Source organism: Brachyhypopomus gauderio, chromosome 4, assembly GCF_052324685.1.
Source record: "Brachyhypopomus gauderio isolate BG-103 chromosome 4, BGAUD_0.2, whole genome shotgun sequence".
NCBI lineage: Eukaryota > Metazoa > Chordata > Actinopteri > Gymnotiformes > Hypopomidae > Brachyhypopomus > Brachyhypopomus gauderio.
The window spans coordinates 34,922,253-34,938,904 of NC_135214.1; the positions used below are offsets into that span (position 1 = coordinate 34,922,253).

Genomic DNA, 16,652 nt, shown 5'->3' on the forward strand with positions numbered 1-16,652 from the left:
TTACTACCAGATAGGCCAGAGTTGTATAGTAACGAAGTAGAACTACTTCACTACTGTACTTAAGTACTAAAATGCTGTATCTGTACTTTACTGGAGTATTTTTTTTTCTCCTACTTCCACTTTTACTTCACTACATATTTTCCATCAGTTTAATACTTTTACTCCGATACATTTTTTACGTGCTGTATAGTTACTCGTTACAATATAAACATGTTAGCTGGCGCTGTCACCGGGTCAAGCGATCAGGCTGTCATATGAGAAAACTGCGCATGCTCCGTTCGCGTCTCGTTAACTCTGCTGCTGCCTTCACTGAACACTTGAGCTTCGTAATCTAGGTTCACTTGACACGTCATGACTGCCGCAAGGGTCCATGCGGCAAAATGATGCAATCGCGGTGGCTCCGCCCATGCGCGTTGGCCACGCACGCGGTCGCGTCGCGAAGTAGTGCACCTCTCGATTTTTGTGCGGGCACTTTGAAGGTCAATTTTCAGTATTTTCTAGCACCTTCAGCTTAATTTACATATTTATACAAATAATAATAATAATAATAATGCATTTTATTTAATGGCGCCTTTCTAGCACCCAAGGACACCGTACAATAAAAGACAATCATAAAATTAGAGGAAATAAACATTAAAGATAAAACTAAATTAAATAAAATATTCCAATCAAGACAGAGGAAGTTTTATGAAGAAAATGCAATTTTAAACAGATGAGTTTTGAGTCTGGATTTAAATTCTGTGAGTGAGTTTGTATTCCGGAGTGCAGGTGGTAGTGAGTTCCAGAGTCGGGGAGCAGAGCGGCTGAATGCTCTGCTCCCCATAGTGACAAGACGAGCAGAGGGTACAGTTAACTGTATGGAAGAAGAGGATCTGAGAGTACGGGAAGGAGTGGTGACTTGAAGTATATCTGACAGATATGAAGGAGAAAGATTGTGGATGACCTTAAATGTAAGCAGAAGAATTTTGTAATCTGAGCGGAACTTGATGGGTAACCAGTGTAGCTGTTGTAAAACAGGAGTGATGTGGTGCGTGGAGGGGGTTCTGGTGATAATTTGGGCAGCTGCATTCTGGACTAGTTGGATTTTATGGAGGGATTTGTTGGGGAGGCCGGAGAGAAGAGAGTTGCAGTAGTCCAGACGGGAAGTGACAAGACTATTAATAAGAATGGCAGTGGTATGGGGGGTAAGCGAGGGGTGGAGGCGGTTAATATTACGAAGGTGGAAATAAGCAGACCGGGTTATGTTATTGATGTGTGATTGAAATGATAGAGTGCTGTCGAGAATGACACCCAGACTCTTAACCTGAGGGGAAGGGGAAACTGAACAGTTATCGATGATTAAGGAAAAACTGTTAACTTTGGATAGTTATGCTTTTGTACCTATGAGAAGAACCTCAGTTTTATCACTGTTTAGTTTAAGGAAATTTGTAGTAAACCAGGATTTTATTTCTGCTAAGCAGTCTGTGAGGGTGGAAGTCTGGAGGCTGGGGGACGGTTTACTGGAGATGTAGAGCTGGGTGTCATCCGCATAGCAATGAAAACTGATATTATATTTACGGAAGATATTGCCAAGGGGAAGGAGGTAGATAATGAAAAGAAGGGGGCCCAGGACAGAGCCCTGGGGCACACCTGACGTAACAGAGGAAGGCTGGGATATGTATGATTTAACCTGGATGACCTGAGTGCGGCCCGAGAGGTAAGATTTAAACCATTTGAGTACGATGTGACGTAAACCGATGGAATATAGCCTATTGAGAAGGGTGGTGTGACAAATGGTATCAAAGGCCGCACTCAGGTTGAGAAGGATGAGAATGGTAACTAGTCCAGAATCAGCTGCCATAAGGAGGTCGTTAGTAATTTTAAGAAGAGCTGTCTCTACACTATGAAGAGGGCGGAAACCAGACTGGAACTGTTCATACAAGTTATTATAAGTTAGGTGGGAGTGAAGTTAAGCAGCTACAGTTTTTTCCAGAATTTTGGATATGAAAGGAAGATTTGAGATAGGACGTAAGTTATTGAAGTTAGTTGGGTCGGCACCAGGTTTTTTGAGTATTGGGGTTATTACAGCGGATTTGAGGGAAGGAGGAACCGTTCCAGTCATAAGAGAAGAATGAATTATGTTAGAGATTAGAGGAATCAGAGAAGGGATACAAGCTTTGATGAGTACTGTAGGAAGGGGGTCCAATTGACAGGTGGATGACTTGGCCTACACATATACTCGAAATTATTCCAAATTATTTGCTTTTTATCTCATTAAAAGATGGTACCGTGTTTGGTAACAGCAGAAGAGCAGCATACAGTAAGTGCTGCATAGTAAGCTTTTGTTGGTGTTTTAATATCCACACCTTCAACATCAAGTGATCATGGCGGTGAGGGTGAGAAAGGAGACCACCCTGGCCCTACCTAGAGACAGTGTTTGCGGTTGGTGGATTGAAAGTAAATTCCTATAGGATGAAGTGCCATCTCTGCCTCCCTAAAGAGGGTGAAATATTGGCCTTCAAAAATTCACCTTCGAACTTGAAGAAACACATCAATGTAAGTTATAAATATAACGCACAGAATATATCTTCGCTAACTAACCTAATTATGTTCATGACGTGCTGCAGTATTCACTTAACATTAGCTGACACTCATAAAGGCGATGTTGTGTTTTTAGCAACAGTAAGCCGTATCTCTTTTCATGATGACTAATCGTGTGCCCATTTTTATAGTGTAGTGTTTTTATAGGGTAAGGGCATTTATTGGGGGTAAACGCAGGGCAGTAGGCTCACCCTTAGAATCCGACGAACGGATTTTACGTCCAAAATACAACTCGTTTTCTCAGCTAAATTAAGGCGAACTTGTACTCCTGTGTCAAACCTATGACGTAGCGGGACATAGGTTATCTGTTTTTTGTGTACGAAGTGTTAAGCCCAGTTTTTTAAGTTGCTACTTGTTTGTACAGACAGAACATACAGTGTTTGTGGAAACTCTGACGGCTTTCTTTAATTAATTCAAAACACAATACTTGTACTTTTTACTTTCAGTACTTGAGTAATACATTTTAGAATAAACTACTTGCAATACTTAAGTACAAAAAATGCTGAATACTTCTGTACTTCTACTTAAGTAAAGTTTTTAAAGAACACTTCAACTTCTACTCAAGTCAGTTTTTTGATAGAGTACTTGTACTTTTACTCAAGTATGGGTCTCTAATACTTTATACAACACTGAGTTTAGCAATATTTAAAATTCTGATGTAGCTAGCACTGAGCTAACATTTGCCATCACTAGCATGCTTCTCTGTTCTGCTAATCTCTCTGATCTCCTGCCTGTACTACATTGACAGATTTGTGTCAGAAGTAGATTAGAGATGTGGCTTTAGTGAATGTTTGTTTAATCATATCTATATAATTTTATTTTGGCATAAAGATTAGTGTGTACTTTTTCTAAATCCACTATCTTCAGTCTGATGCAGTTTAATCCACTATAATCAGGCTGATGCATTGAGACTGATCACAGAAGGATGGTTGGGCCACAGTGCATCATCCCCGTCTGTTAACAGTCGTCTGTAGGGGAGACCCGGATGAACAGCAGCTGGAGTGTGTAGGTGGTGTGGTGTGGTGTACGTGGTGTTGTGTGGTGTAGGTGGTGTAGGTGGTCTTCTGCGTCATTGGTAGGTCCAGGATGGATGGAGCAGGTGGTGTTTGGTGCTGGAACTAGCCTGATGGGTTTATTCTGGGCTGAACACACACTAATTATGAGGTGTGTGTTACTGAACACCAGAGGTGGAAAGAGTACTGAAAAATTGTAATTGAGTAAAAGTATCTTTACTTTGCCTAAATTCTACTTAGAGTAAAAGTTAAATTACCCATCTCAAAATTTTCTCGAGTAAATAAAAAGGATGAGTTATGAATCAAATTCGGCACAAGTTGTTTTAATTGATTTCTAAGCATATTTAAGTTCACATCCACACTTGCAAAAGATCAGCTGGGCTCAGGAACATACTTCCTCACAGCACAAGGACAACCGCAACCTGTACCATACATAAAGTGCCACGCATGTAACGTCGGGTGTACCAACAAGTACACACCGCGTCAAAACCAAGAAAGTAGTAGACCCAAGTGCCGACAAAACGCAAAGAGCAAAATGTGCGGGTGCGTCCACACACACACACACACACACACATACATACACACACACACACAAAAGCAGCAAAACCAATTACACGAGACGCGGAATAAACTCAACACGTAGAAGATAAACTTGAAGATAAACACACGGAAGAAAAATGCAACAGAAAAGACGCGGAGAAAACTCAACGTGAGAAAATAAACTCGACCGCAAACACGGGAGTAAAATGCATCAGAAAAGACGCGGAGAAAACTCAATGCGAGAAAATAAACTCGACTGCAAACACGGGGGAGAAAAATGCAACAGAAAAGACGCTGAGAAAACTAGACGCGAGACAACTAAAGCCATAGAGCCATAGAAGCCGAGACAGCTAAAACGGATCACTGCTGATTGAGCCTGGAGAGTCTAGGACTGACTCGGGTGCCTCTAGTGTTTTTAGGAGGAGCGGCAGCTGAGCCAGCCCTGACAACGCAATTGACTTTCAGTTCCGGGACTCAGCCCACATTAAATTTTTCACCATCAATATTTTTTTACTCAGTAACGTGAGGGGGTTCAAATGTAGCAAAGTAAAACTACTTAGGTCAAAATTTACTCGAGTAAAAGTTTTTTTTCTCTCAGTTTTTGAAAGAGAAAATTACAAGTTACTCATAAAAAGTACTCAATTACAGTAACGTGAGTAAACGTAATTCGTTTCTTTCCACCCCTGCTGAACACACACTATGAGGTGTGTGTTACTGAACACACACTGTGATTATGAGGTGTGTGTTACTGAAAACACACTGTGATTATGAGGTGTATGTTACTGAAAACACACTGATTAGGAGGTGTTACTGAACACAAACACTGATTAGGAGATGTGTGTTACTGAACACAAACACTGATTAGGAGGTGTGTGTTACTGAACACACACTGATTAGCAGGGGTGTTACTGAACACAAACACTGATTAGGAGGTGTGTTACTGAACACACACTGATTATGAGTTGTGTGTTACTGAAAACACTGATTAGGGGGTATGTGTTACTGAAAACACACTGTGACTATGAGGTGTGTGTTACTGAACACACTAACTATGAGTTGTGTGTTACTGAAGTATTTGTTTCTTACATTCTCTGCCATTTCTTCTCACCATCTCTGTCCCCTCTTTCTCATATTTCTCTCTCTCTCCTACTCTCTCTCTCCCTCCTTCTTTGAGTAGAGTTTCTCTCTTCTTTGAGTAGTGTTTCTCTACACAACTTCTTGTCTGCTAGCATAAACATCTCCACCTTCTCCTCCTATCTACCAGAAAGACACAACCTCATCCAGACCCCTCTCAGGTCCCTCTCAGACCTCCACCGTGGTGCTGGGACCTGGGCCCAAATGTTGCCTTGTCTCTTTCACTTCAGTGGAGGTCTGGTTTGGGAGCTGGTGGAGTTATTTGCAGGTCTGTGGTGGAGAGTGGGCCGGTGCGGTCTGACCTCAGACGAGTCCAAGCTCAGCTGTGGAGACGCTGCCCAGGAATTCAGCAGGAATCTCAAATCTCTCTTACTGCTAACCAGAGCAACCCTGCTGAGACAACTCCAATCACTGCACTCTTCCGCCACTCGGGCCATGAATAAACCTCCTTGTTTCTGTGTGTGTGTGTGTGTGTGTATGTGTGTGTGTGTGTATGTGTTCTCGCTACAAAATCTTATTGTTATTAAGAACTGGTTGAGTTCCCTGGATGCAGAGGTGATTAATGATTAATAAAACTGTTCAAATGGTTTGTTCAGGACACTGGTTGCTCTTTAGACGTATACACGGACCATTACAGGTTTTAAATATCATGTAGTTATAGCTGCAAACGATAAATTCCTCTGGTTACAACCACAAGCAATGGTTTTAATCTTAGTAGCCTTGGGTGCATATATCTGTGTGTGTGCATGGCTTACACACCCTGGATGAGGACAAGCACATATGACCATATTCTGTAGCAGTGTACAATTGAGTGCTTTGAGCTTTATATTGTATATATTGTTTTTATTATTGCATCGTGTTCATGCAAATGAGATATTTGAATGTGTTTGGGTATGCATGTGTCTTTGTATTCTTAGGTTACGAAGAGGTAATTAGAATTCCTAAAGGATCTGTGTTCATACATATTCACGAACTCAACGTCTCTCTTAATTATTTGGGTGAGGAAAGAAAGGTTTTGTTGTTTGACTCAACAGATTTTTAATATATAATCTGCATGATCGCTTGTTGCTAGCATTATCGTTAGTTCATCTGAAGAGATTGTGTTAATGTCGTTCATCACAGTGCTGAAGGGCAAAAGTGACCAGTACTTCATCAACGGGAAGCTAACCATCGACACGCCACGCCGTTTCGATATCGCGGGGACAACTTTCCATTACCGTCGTCCCGTCGATGAACCGGAGACCCTCGAGGCCCTGGGCCCCACCAACATATCCCTTGTCGTCATGGTAATGGCCCCAACATCTATGAGACCGAGTCTGTTTACTGGATGACGTAGCCACTACGTTTCTTAGGGGTGTTGCTGTCATGTTCAAAGTCTGTTTGTTGAACAACCCTTGTAACTGACACGACTTTGATACAGTGTGATAATGGAGCATGACTCCGTAAAGGTCTGCCAATGAGGCAGGACCAAAAAAAATTAATGTAATTATAAGCTTGGAAAAATACAATAATTAACTAATAATGAACATAAGTGTGACAGGTATATTTAAGGGCGTACACCACCTCAAGACTGAACTTTTTAAACATTGTTTTCTTTGACAATGTGCAGTCATGGTGGCCTCATTGAAGCTCTTACAGTGTTGTACACTGGGCAGGTGTAGTTTTAGAGTTCGACTTAAACACACGCAGCACTGTGCACTACGTTAGGAACTGGTTCCTGTCAGGCTTCTTTGGTGCATTTTCCCAGTTTTTACACTAGTACCACCACGGCGGAAAACACAGATCACTGTCAGCAGTTGTGCTGCTGTTACCGATCTTGTGTTTATCCAGACAGCAGGTGGATCACTGATGATGAGAATAAATTAAATACATTATCAATATTAAATTATAAATATTAAACATTTATTACAAATAATTACAATCTTACAGTTTTTGACGACTGCTAACATGTGTTTCCCAATACTTGTGATACATTTTCAAAACTCTAAACACAATAACACATTTACCTCACACAAATAGCCAAATAGTTAATATCCTGTTCAAAAGCGCATTTTCTTAACTAAATGCCAACTCTGCATTTCAAAACGCAGTTGTGAAGTTTTCTCTTTATACACCGACTTTGTTAAAACACAGCAAACCTGGTTCAGTATCCAATCATTCTTTCAAACACTAGCACAGATTCTCTATTCAAGATGAACATAGTCAATCACTGCACAACCACCGTAAAAAAATCTAACATTTGATGGCAATACAGAAACAGTATTACATGTAATATTTTACTCTCTCCCAGCAGCATTTTACAGTAACATCTGTTGTTTTCTTAGTCAGTTAATTTTTACTGTAATCCGCTTCATTTGGACTTTTTTTTCAAATGTGTGCATTTTTGGCAACATACTGTCTACACAATGAGTGATATTTACTATTACTATACTATACTACATGTACTATATGGAATGTAGATTAGACAAAAAAGGAGTCAGTAACAGTTTTGCAGTAAAGGTTATATTTTACTGTATTATGGACATTACTGTAAATTGTGGCCTAACCCAAAAACTAATTACCGTAATTGTAAACATAATTAGCCATGGTCCCATATGTGTAATACAGTAATACACATACAAAAAAAGTCACACAAGGGGGAAAAAACTGAACAGTCTTGTTACATGTAATCTAAATGGTCTTCAGCAGTTAGCCACATGTTTTCATCCTCATCACATCTGATGTTGGCCCTTGCCATGCACCTGGGATAGAAAAGCTTGGTATGCCTTATTCACCCCTGGCAGTCTTCAGCTGAAATGTCTCTGCAGCCGGGATCCATTGCATCCAGGAGGGACATTTGGTCATGGGGCCGATGATCATACACCTTCCACCTCCAGACTGAAAACGTTCCTTAGTGGGGTTGAGGAAAGGCGAGTAGGGTGGGAGGAAAAGGGACATCACTCTTGGGTGGTCTATAAACCAGTTTGTGATGACATGAGAATGACAAAATGCTACATTGTCCCATCACAAATGTCCTCGTGTTTCCTCCCACCTGTTCCCTTTCTGCCTCTGGAAGAGTTCATTCAAAAACGAACTCGGACACTGTTATAGGGACCAATCTGGAATTTGTGAAGGACCAAATCAGCACTTGAGATTGCAGGACAAATTGTTATATTTGCTCCTCTCTGACCCGGGACATTACTGTACTTCATTTTATTTCATTGATCTATATGTGCAAAAAATATGAATTACAGTAATAGCTTTTCAGCTGCCTTTGTCTTTGCAGAACTTTGCATTTTATACAGTATTTAAGGTTTTGAACCTTAGGTTTTCATTTTTGACATTCTGTGTGCAAGCAATTGTAAATAAGGCAAAAATGATCCAGAATTTTGTTATTGGTTAACCTTGTGTGTACAGAAAATGTAAACATTATAGAAACATGTAAAATGACAGCATTTTGTGCCATAACAACATGAATTGTACTAATTGTATAGCCACTGCAGACTGATGTTGTGTTCAATGTGTTTAGAGTTTTGAAAATGTGACTACAGATTGGACAAACGCATTTTAGCAGTCGTAAAAAACTGTAATATCTAATGTGTGTTTGCTCATATATGTGTGTGTGTGTGGGTGCGTGTGTGTGCGCATGTATGTATGTGTGTGTGTCTGTGTGTCTGTGTGTGTGTGTGTGTGTCTGTGTGTGTGTGTGTGTGCGTGCGTGTATGTGCGTGTATGTGTGTGTGTGTGTGTGTGTGTGTGTGTCTGTGTAGGTGCTTGTGAGAGAAGATAATCCAGGCGTCCATTACCGCTTCCACCCCCCTGTGAACAGAGACACACTGAGTGGCTACGCTTGGCATTACACCACCTGGAGCCTCTGCTCCGCCACATGTGCAGGAGGTGAAGGAGACACACACACACACACACACACACACAAACATTAAGTTTAGCATACAGTTAGCAACTCCTGGCCAGCACTACCATGAGGTTTTACAAGCAGAAATGATGGAATCGCAGGATATTGTCATCGAATTGCTAACAACACCATTTTCAAGATGAAAAAGTGGATGTTGTAAGAAAAGGCCGACCAACACCTCATCTTCAGATTCTACCACAAGCCAGTAAAGAGTACGCTGCACATAGTAGACGCAATGACGACAACAGTGGTGTGGACGTGTTTTAATACTACAGACATGTTTTCATTTGGCTCTGTGTAGTGAAGGACCATGGCCAGTAGGTACAGTTCGCCACTGATACACCCACAAACACACTGTATGTATACACACACACACACACACACACACACACACACACACACACACACAGCATGTATACACAAACACACACACACAACATGTATACAAAGACAGCATGTATGCACACACACACACACAGCATGTACACACACAAAACATAAAACAAATAAACAGCATGTACACACACAACGTACAACACATAAACAGCTTGCACACACATACATATACATGCAATCATTTTGCACAAAAACATACTCAAACACTATCACAATACATGTGTATTTGTGCAGTACTGCTAAAACACGTAGGTATGCGCACACACACACACTGTACAAACACACACATAGGTATGTACACACACACACACACACACACACACACTGCTGAGACCCATAGGTATGCACACACACTGCACAAACACACACATAGGTATGCACACACACACACACTGCTAAAAAATGTAGGTATGCACACACACACAAACACACACTTAGATATGCACACACTGCACAAACACACACTTAGATGTGCATGCACACACACTGCACGAACACACACTTAGGTATGCACAAACACACATAGGTATGCACGCACACACTGCACAAACACACACTTAGATATGCACACACTGAACAAACACACACTTAGATTTGCATGCACACACACTGCACGAACACACACTTAGGTATGCACACACACACACACTGCACAAACACACTTAGATATGCATGCACATACACTGCACAAACACACACAGAGGCATGCACACACACACTGCACAAACACACATAGGTTTGCACACATACGCACACTGCACAAACACACATAGGGATGCACACACACACAAACACACTGCACAAATGCACCTCCATAAATGCAGACAAATGCACAAACACGCACACATACATATGTATGCACACACTGCACAAAAACATACACACAGACATACACAGCAAACGCACACACATGTGCATGCACAAACATACTGCACAAACAAATGGACACACACACACATACACAAGAGATGGAGAATGGAAACAGGGTCTAAGTGTGGGGAGAATATTTTGGATGGCTTAAACTTACAGAGGACACAGCTGAATCTGATTAGAATCCCACTGCATGAACACACACACACACACACACACACACACACACACATACACACATTCATGCACCAAAAAAATGCAGAAATGTTGTTACGAGCAAACCATACAAAAATAAAATACTGTGAAACCACATTAGATGACTGATCTGACAATCTGAAAAAACATTCATGCTCTTATGTTATAGGATAATGTGTTAGCCAGTGATACAGCCTCCAGTGGCATGTGAAGGAGATGACTGTTTTACTGTTTAAAGGCTGAAACAACAATGACAGAGAGAGAGAGAGGGAAGGTGGGAGAGAGAGAGAGACAGTTCAGAATACTATGTTCTGAAGTTTCTCTATCTCTCTCTCTCTCACTCTCTGTCCACTCTGTGAGAGATAATGATCTGAGACAGTGTTTCGGATAAGGAGTGATTGGTGGTAATTTGTTTAGGAAAGCTGAGAACTTTCTCTGTGTCTTGCGACACAACTCAAACTGTCTCAGCCTCACTGATGCTCAAGCAGCGAGTGTCTCAATGTCAGCTCACCGTGTCCAGTGAGAAGAACAGCTATGCATGAACCCTGCACGAATTCCTCACTTCCTTTATCAGCTGTTGTCTGAGACCTCCTGAGGAACTCAGCCAGCCAAGGAGATGTTTCTGCATATGCTCAGTAAAGAGCTGTTCTGCACGTGCTTAGTAAGGAGCTGTTCTTCACGTACTCAGTAAGGAGCTGTTCTTCACGTGCTCAGTAAGGAGCTGTTCTTCACGTGCTCAGTAAGGAGCTGTTCTTCACGTGCTCAGTAAGGAGCTGTTCTTCACGTGCTCAGTAAGGAGCGTTCTTCACGTGCTCAGTAAGGAGCTGTTCTTCACGTGCTCAGTAAGGAGCTGTTCTTCACGTACTCAGTAAGGAGCTGTTCTTCACGTGCTCAGTAAGGAGCTGTTCTTCACGTGCTCAGTAAGGAGCTGTTCTTCACGTACTCAGTAAGGAGCTGTTCTTCACGTGCTCAGTGAGGAGCTGTTCTTCACGTACTCAGTAAGGAGCGTTCTTCACGTACTCAGTAAGGAGCTGTTCTTCACGTGCTCAGTGAGTAGCTGTTCTTCACGTGCTCAGTAAGGAGCTGTTCTTCACGTGCTCAGTGAGGAGCTGTTCTTCACGTGCTCAGTGAGGAGCTGTTCTTCACGTACTCAGTAAGGAGCGTTCTTCACGTGCTCAGTGAGGAGCTGTTCTTCACGTGCTCAGTGAGTAGCTGTTCTTCACGTGCTCAGTAAGGAGCTGTTCTTCACGTGCTCAGTGAGGAGCTGTTCTTCACGTACTCAGTAAGGAGCGTTCTTCACGTGCTCAGTGAGGAGCTCATTCACTAGCTGGGTGCAAGAGATTATTTGTTTATTTATTTTTTCCCTTTGTCACTCCTAAAGGATGTAAGCACATATATATTCCAGGCCTTAGACAAGGTCTTATAGTCCACACAGAGATTTTAGTTCTGTCTTCTAAGCACATCAAGCTGCTTCTAACATGTTTGATATATGACTGATATGAAACATGTCTGGGGTGTTATTGATTTGAAATGTGTCTGACGTGTTCCAAACGTTACTGAGCTGTGGATCGTAACGTGTCTGATGTGTGTTCCAGGGGTTCAGGTCCAGCAGGTAGTGTGTAAGAAACAAGCCGACCACTCTGTGGTCTACAACCACTTCTGTGACAAGAAGAACAAACCTAAAGAGAAGAAACACCCCTGCAACACAGAACCCTGCCCTCCCACGTGAGAACACGTGTGTGTGTGTGTGTGTGTGTGTGTGTGTGTGTGTGTGTGTGTGTGTGTGTGTGCCCTATCCTCCAATGTGAGTACACGGGTGTGAGTGTGCAGGTATGTATGTGTGTCCACTGTCCTCACATACACTCTCTCTCTCTCTCTCTCCCTCCCTCTCTCTCTCCCTCTCTCTCCCATCTCTCAGCTGGTGGGTGAATGAGTGGTCAGAGTGCAGCAGGAGTTGCAGTGGAGGCGTACAGGCACGGGAGGTGCTATGTAAGAGGAGGATCTCCTCCACAGAGGTCAGAGTTCAAGATGACTCTGCGTGTGCGGCAGCCACTCGCCCGCCCGTCACCGAGCCCTGCAACAGCCGCAGCTGTCCGCCCGAGTGGCATGCGCTGGACTGGTCCGAGGTACGTCCGCACCTGCCCCCTGGTGGTCACTCCTAGTACACACCCCCATGCAATTTACACATTTATATAAAGACAATGATAGATCAAACTAAAAAGATTGATCTGATTTGTTATGAAAATAAATGATGTGTCCTCTTTGTCTGTCTCTCTCTCCTCTGTGTGTCTGTCTCTCCCTGACTGTCTCTCTCCATGTCTCTCCCTCACTCCTCTTCCTGTTGTCTACAGTGCTCCCCCAGCTGTGGTCCCGGCTACAGGCAGAGGGTGGTGCTGTGTCGTAGTGGGGAGGACGGTGAGACACTGTCGGAGTCCGCGTGTCCTAAGCAGGGACGTCCCACCACCAGGCTGCGCTGTAACCTGCAGCACTGTCCCCCACCGCAGTGGATCTCCGGGCCCTGGAGCGAGGTGAGACCTCCTCCCTCAACCGGCAGGCCGGCCGTGAGAACCGGGCTCGAGCCTGTTCAGAGCACCACCTCGACACGACCTGTGTGTGTGTGTGTGTGTGTGTGTGTGTGTGTGTGTGTGTGTGTGTGTGTGTGTGTGTGTGTGTGTGTGTGTGTGTGTGTGTGTGTGTGTTCTCTCCTAGTGCTCGTCTAAGTGTGGTGTCGGGCAGCAGACGCGTCCGGTGCAGTGTGTGACACACACAGGCCAGTCGTCCAGCGAGTGTGTGTACATACACCGACCCGCCTCCATGCAGCAGTGTCGGAGCAAGTGTGACGTCAGCGGGCCCACGGATAACCCCGAGGGTGAGAGGTCCAATTCCACACGCAGATGCTGAGATGATGCTCACCAGTGCTGTTCCACGTCGTGTACTGCTTCAAAACGATCACAACAGTCCTGAATCAACCCTCATGAAGGTTAACGGGGATGTCAGGGCAGGACCTCACATGGTTCACTCCACGATAGGATTAGGAGTGTGTGTGTGTGTGTGTGTGTGTGTGTGTGTGTGTGAGTGTACAGGTTGAGTGTGTGTGAGTGTGTGTGTGTTTGTGTGTGTGTGAGTGTACAGGCCGTGTGTGTGTGTGTGTGTGTGTGTGTGTGTGTGTGTGTGTGTGTGTGTGTGTGTGAGTGTGAGTGTACAGGCTGTGTGTGTGTGTGTGTGTGTGTGTGTGTGTGTGGACCTATATTCAGTGATGTATCCCAGATTATGGTGAAATGCTGTAATGTTTAATCCATTATGCGTTATTAATCATTAACAACCCTGTCACGCTTCATCATATTCACTGGACATTAATTAGAATGTTATGTGAATTGTTAATAATTAATCAGTCTTGTTAATTGTTTTGTTAACTGTATTCATTTGGTTTATTCCCACTAGAGTGCAAAGATGTGAACACAGTGGCATACTGCCCCCTGGTGCTCAGGTTCCAGTTCTGCAGCCGCGCATACTTCCGACAGATGTGCTGCAAGACCTGCCAAGGACACTGACCTCTACTCTCCCTCCTCCCTGACCCCTCCCTGCCCTGCCTCTCCCTGCCATGCCCCGCCCCCTCACTCCTCCCTGACCCCTCCCTGCCCTGCCTCTCCCTGCCATGCCCCGCCCCCTCCCTCCTCCCTGACCCCTCCCTGCCCTGCCTCTCCCTGCCATGCCCCGCCCCCTCCCTCCTCCCTGACCCCTCCCTGCCCTGCCTCTCCCTGCCATGCCCCGCCCCCTCACTCCTCCCTGACCTCTCCCTGCCCTGCCTCTCCCTGCCATGCCCCGCCCCCTCACTCCTCCCTGACCCCTCCCTGCCCTGCCTCTCCCTGCCATGCCCCGCCCCCTCCCTCCTCCCTGACCCCTCCCTGCCCTGCCTCTCCCTGCCATGCCCCGCCCCCTCCCTCCTCCCTGACCCCTCCCTGCCATGCCCCGCCCCCTCCCTCCTCCCCACCCTGCCCCATTCTTTCAGATATTGAGTCTTTCTCCTGTCTTCTTTCCCCTCTCTCCTTTCTTCTTGTCTCTTTTTCCTTTCTTCATAAGCTCTTCTTAGCATGGAGCTAGGCTTGGATTTGCTATTACCGCACACCACGATGCCTTGGCTCTCCCTACTGGAGATACACTGCACTGCACAGATCAGAGCTTCTCCCCTGCACCAGAACCCCATCCTTGGCTATGCAGCAGGCCCTGTGTACACACTTCCTGAACAGAACATTTCTGCTTCCTGTTCTAAGATCAGAGTCCAACTGAGAAGATTGGGTTTAAACACAGTACACATCATCAGTTTGTCTGGATGGGTAATAACATTCAAAATAAATCACATTAAAGTCTCTCACCTTTAATAAGAACATGGTCAGCTTCATACACAGCCTGTACATAACGTAAGCTTTTTGAGAAGCATACATGCATTAGCAGTTAGTTAACATGTATCCATCATTGTAATTATTATTCTTATATTTGCGTAATACCGTTATAAATATTGTATAATACACAGTAACATTGAGACAGTGCTATTGACAGTACAGTTCAGGATTGATCACAAGTGCAAGTTGGCGCAAACACACACTGACTAGATTGACGAACAAAGACACCAGGTAAAGGGAGTCTGGGGTCTCTCCGTGTTTTCAGGTACCACAAACGTCTTTCTTCTCCCCATCCGTTACATGTCCAGCTCTTCATGAAACACATCCAAGGTCGTAAGGGCAGCTGTGTACCAGCTGTGCGGGGCAGGCGGGGGTTACTACCCACGGTGGGGTAACAGCAGTAGGCTGTTCTTGGAGAAGTTTTGCTGTCTGTGATGAGAGCCCGTGCTGCCTTTTCATGTCAAAATCTGACATGTGGACACTATTTAATGTTTCTTTCATTTGCTCTTTTAAATGAGATTTTATTATCATATATAGTATCATATATAATTTTAGCCTTGAAGATATTGCCTATTCTCCTAAGTGTGATGATCTTCATGAAATGTGTTGTTATGATCTGTTCTTTTCTAATAATGTATAGCCTGTTTCTAATTGCACAAATAGGTGACTCGTAGGAATGGCTTCTGCATTTAGTCGTGAAGTCTAGCAAACGCTTTGTAGTGGCTAATCTCATTTCAGTCCAGTTCAGCACGGTTAATGTCGCTGGGGAATTCCCAGCATGCACTGCAGGCATGCCGGAACATATCTTTAAGAGCAAATCTTGTGCAGTCAGGCTGATCAGAAACTGCACGCAGGTGCTGTCCAGGTAAAAGGAGGAGGGCATGGCCTCTGGGCGTGGCCCAGTCTGATCTGGGACCAGCATGATCTGGCCTCGTGATGGTTGTGGTGCTCAATCGTTACGATTTGGGTCTTTAAGATGCTGCCGGCCGGGTAAAACGGCCTATTTTCATGGTTTTTCTATGAACAGAAAAACTAGCCTAAATGTTTTTTGACAGTATAAAAATGCTTTAAGAAGTTACGGGACTCCGTCAGAGTCATCAGCAGTACCAAGCTCTCTCTGAAGTCCTGCAGAACATTTGGGTTTTGTATGTGTCTGTTTTTTTATGTTAAGGTGGGTTTGAGTGGTCACTCTATGGTGCTTTAGAATGGTGCTAACTCTGCCTTTAAGCTCAAGAGTTGTCTGATAATATGAACTGCAGTAAGATTGAGCGTAGGGGAGTTATTGATTAACCTTTTGTGGGGGAAACACTACACAGCCTAATCACGTTTAGCTAGATTCAAAAGAAAGTTATTTTTGTTGTGAAATGTTTCTAAACTATGTTTTTTTTATATGTAACATGTTACACTTGAAGTGTGGTGATTTATATTGTAGACACAGCCAAACCAGTTTATGTTTAACAAAAATATTGGTTGTTCTTATTGGTTTTTTTATTTTTTTAAGCTTTGAAGTAACATTGTGTACTGTAATGTGCATCTGATGGAATCTGCCTATTGTCTCTGAATTTTATTTAGATCAACTAAAAATGAAATTATACAATAAATAAAAATCACGGAGCATGGTGTACATAGGAA

At 43.7% G+C, this 16,652-nt stretch overlaps 1 protein-coding gene across 1 annotated transcript in view; it reads left to right on the top strand.

Moving 5' to 3' along the window:
• Positions 1 to 16,652, top strand: part of adamts10 (ADAM metallopeptidase with thrombospondin type 1 motif, 10) — a 57,532-nt gene extending 40,880 nt beyond the window's left edge. The window contains exons 18-25 of the mRNA XM_077004286.1: positions 6,185 to 6,265; positions 6,390 to 6,553; positions 9,017 to 9,143; positions 12,216 to 12,345; positions 12,539 to 12,746; positions 12,972 to 13,148; positions 13,330 to 13,489; positions 14,062 to 16,652. Of these exons, the coding sequence (XP_076860401.1) occupies positions 6,185 to 6,265; positions 6,390 to 6,553; positions 9,017 to 9,143; positions 12,216 to 12,345; positions 12,539 to 12,746; positions 12,972 to 13,148; positions 13,330 to 13,489; positions 14,062 to 14,171 (1,157 nt within the window). The 3' untranslated portion in view covers positions 14,172 to 16,652. The remainder of the gene's footprint in view (positions 1 to 6,184; positions 6,266 to 6,389; positions 6,554 to 9,016; positions 9,144 to 12,215; positions 12,346 to 12,538; positions 12,747 to 12,971; positions 13,149 to 13,329; positions 13,490 to 14,061) is intronic.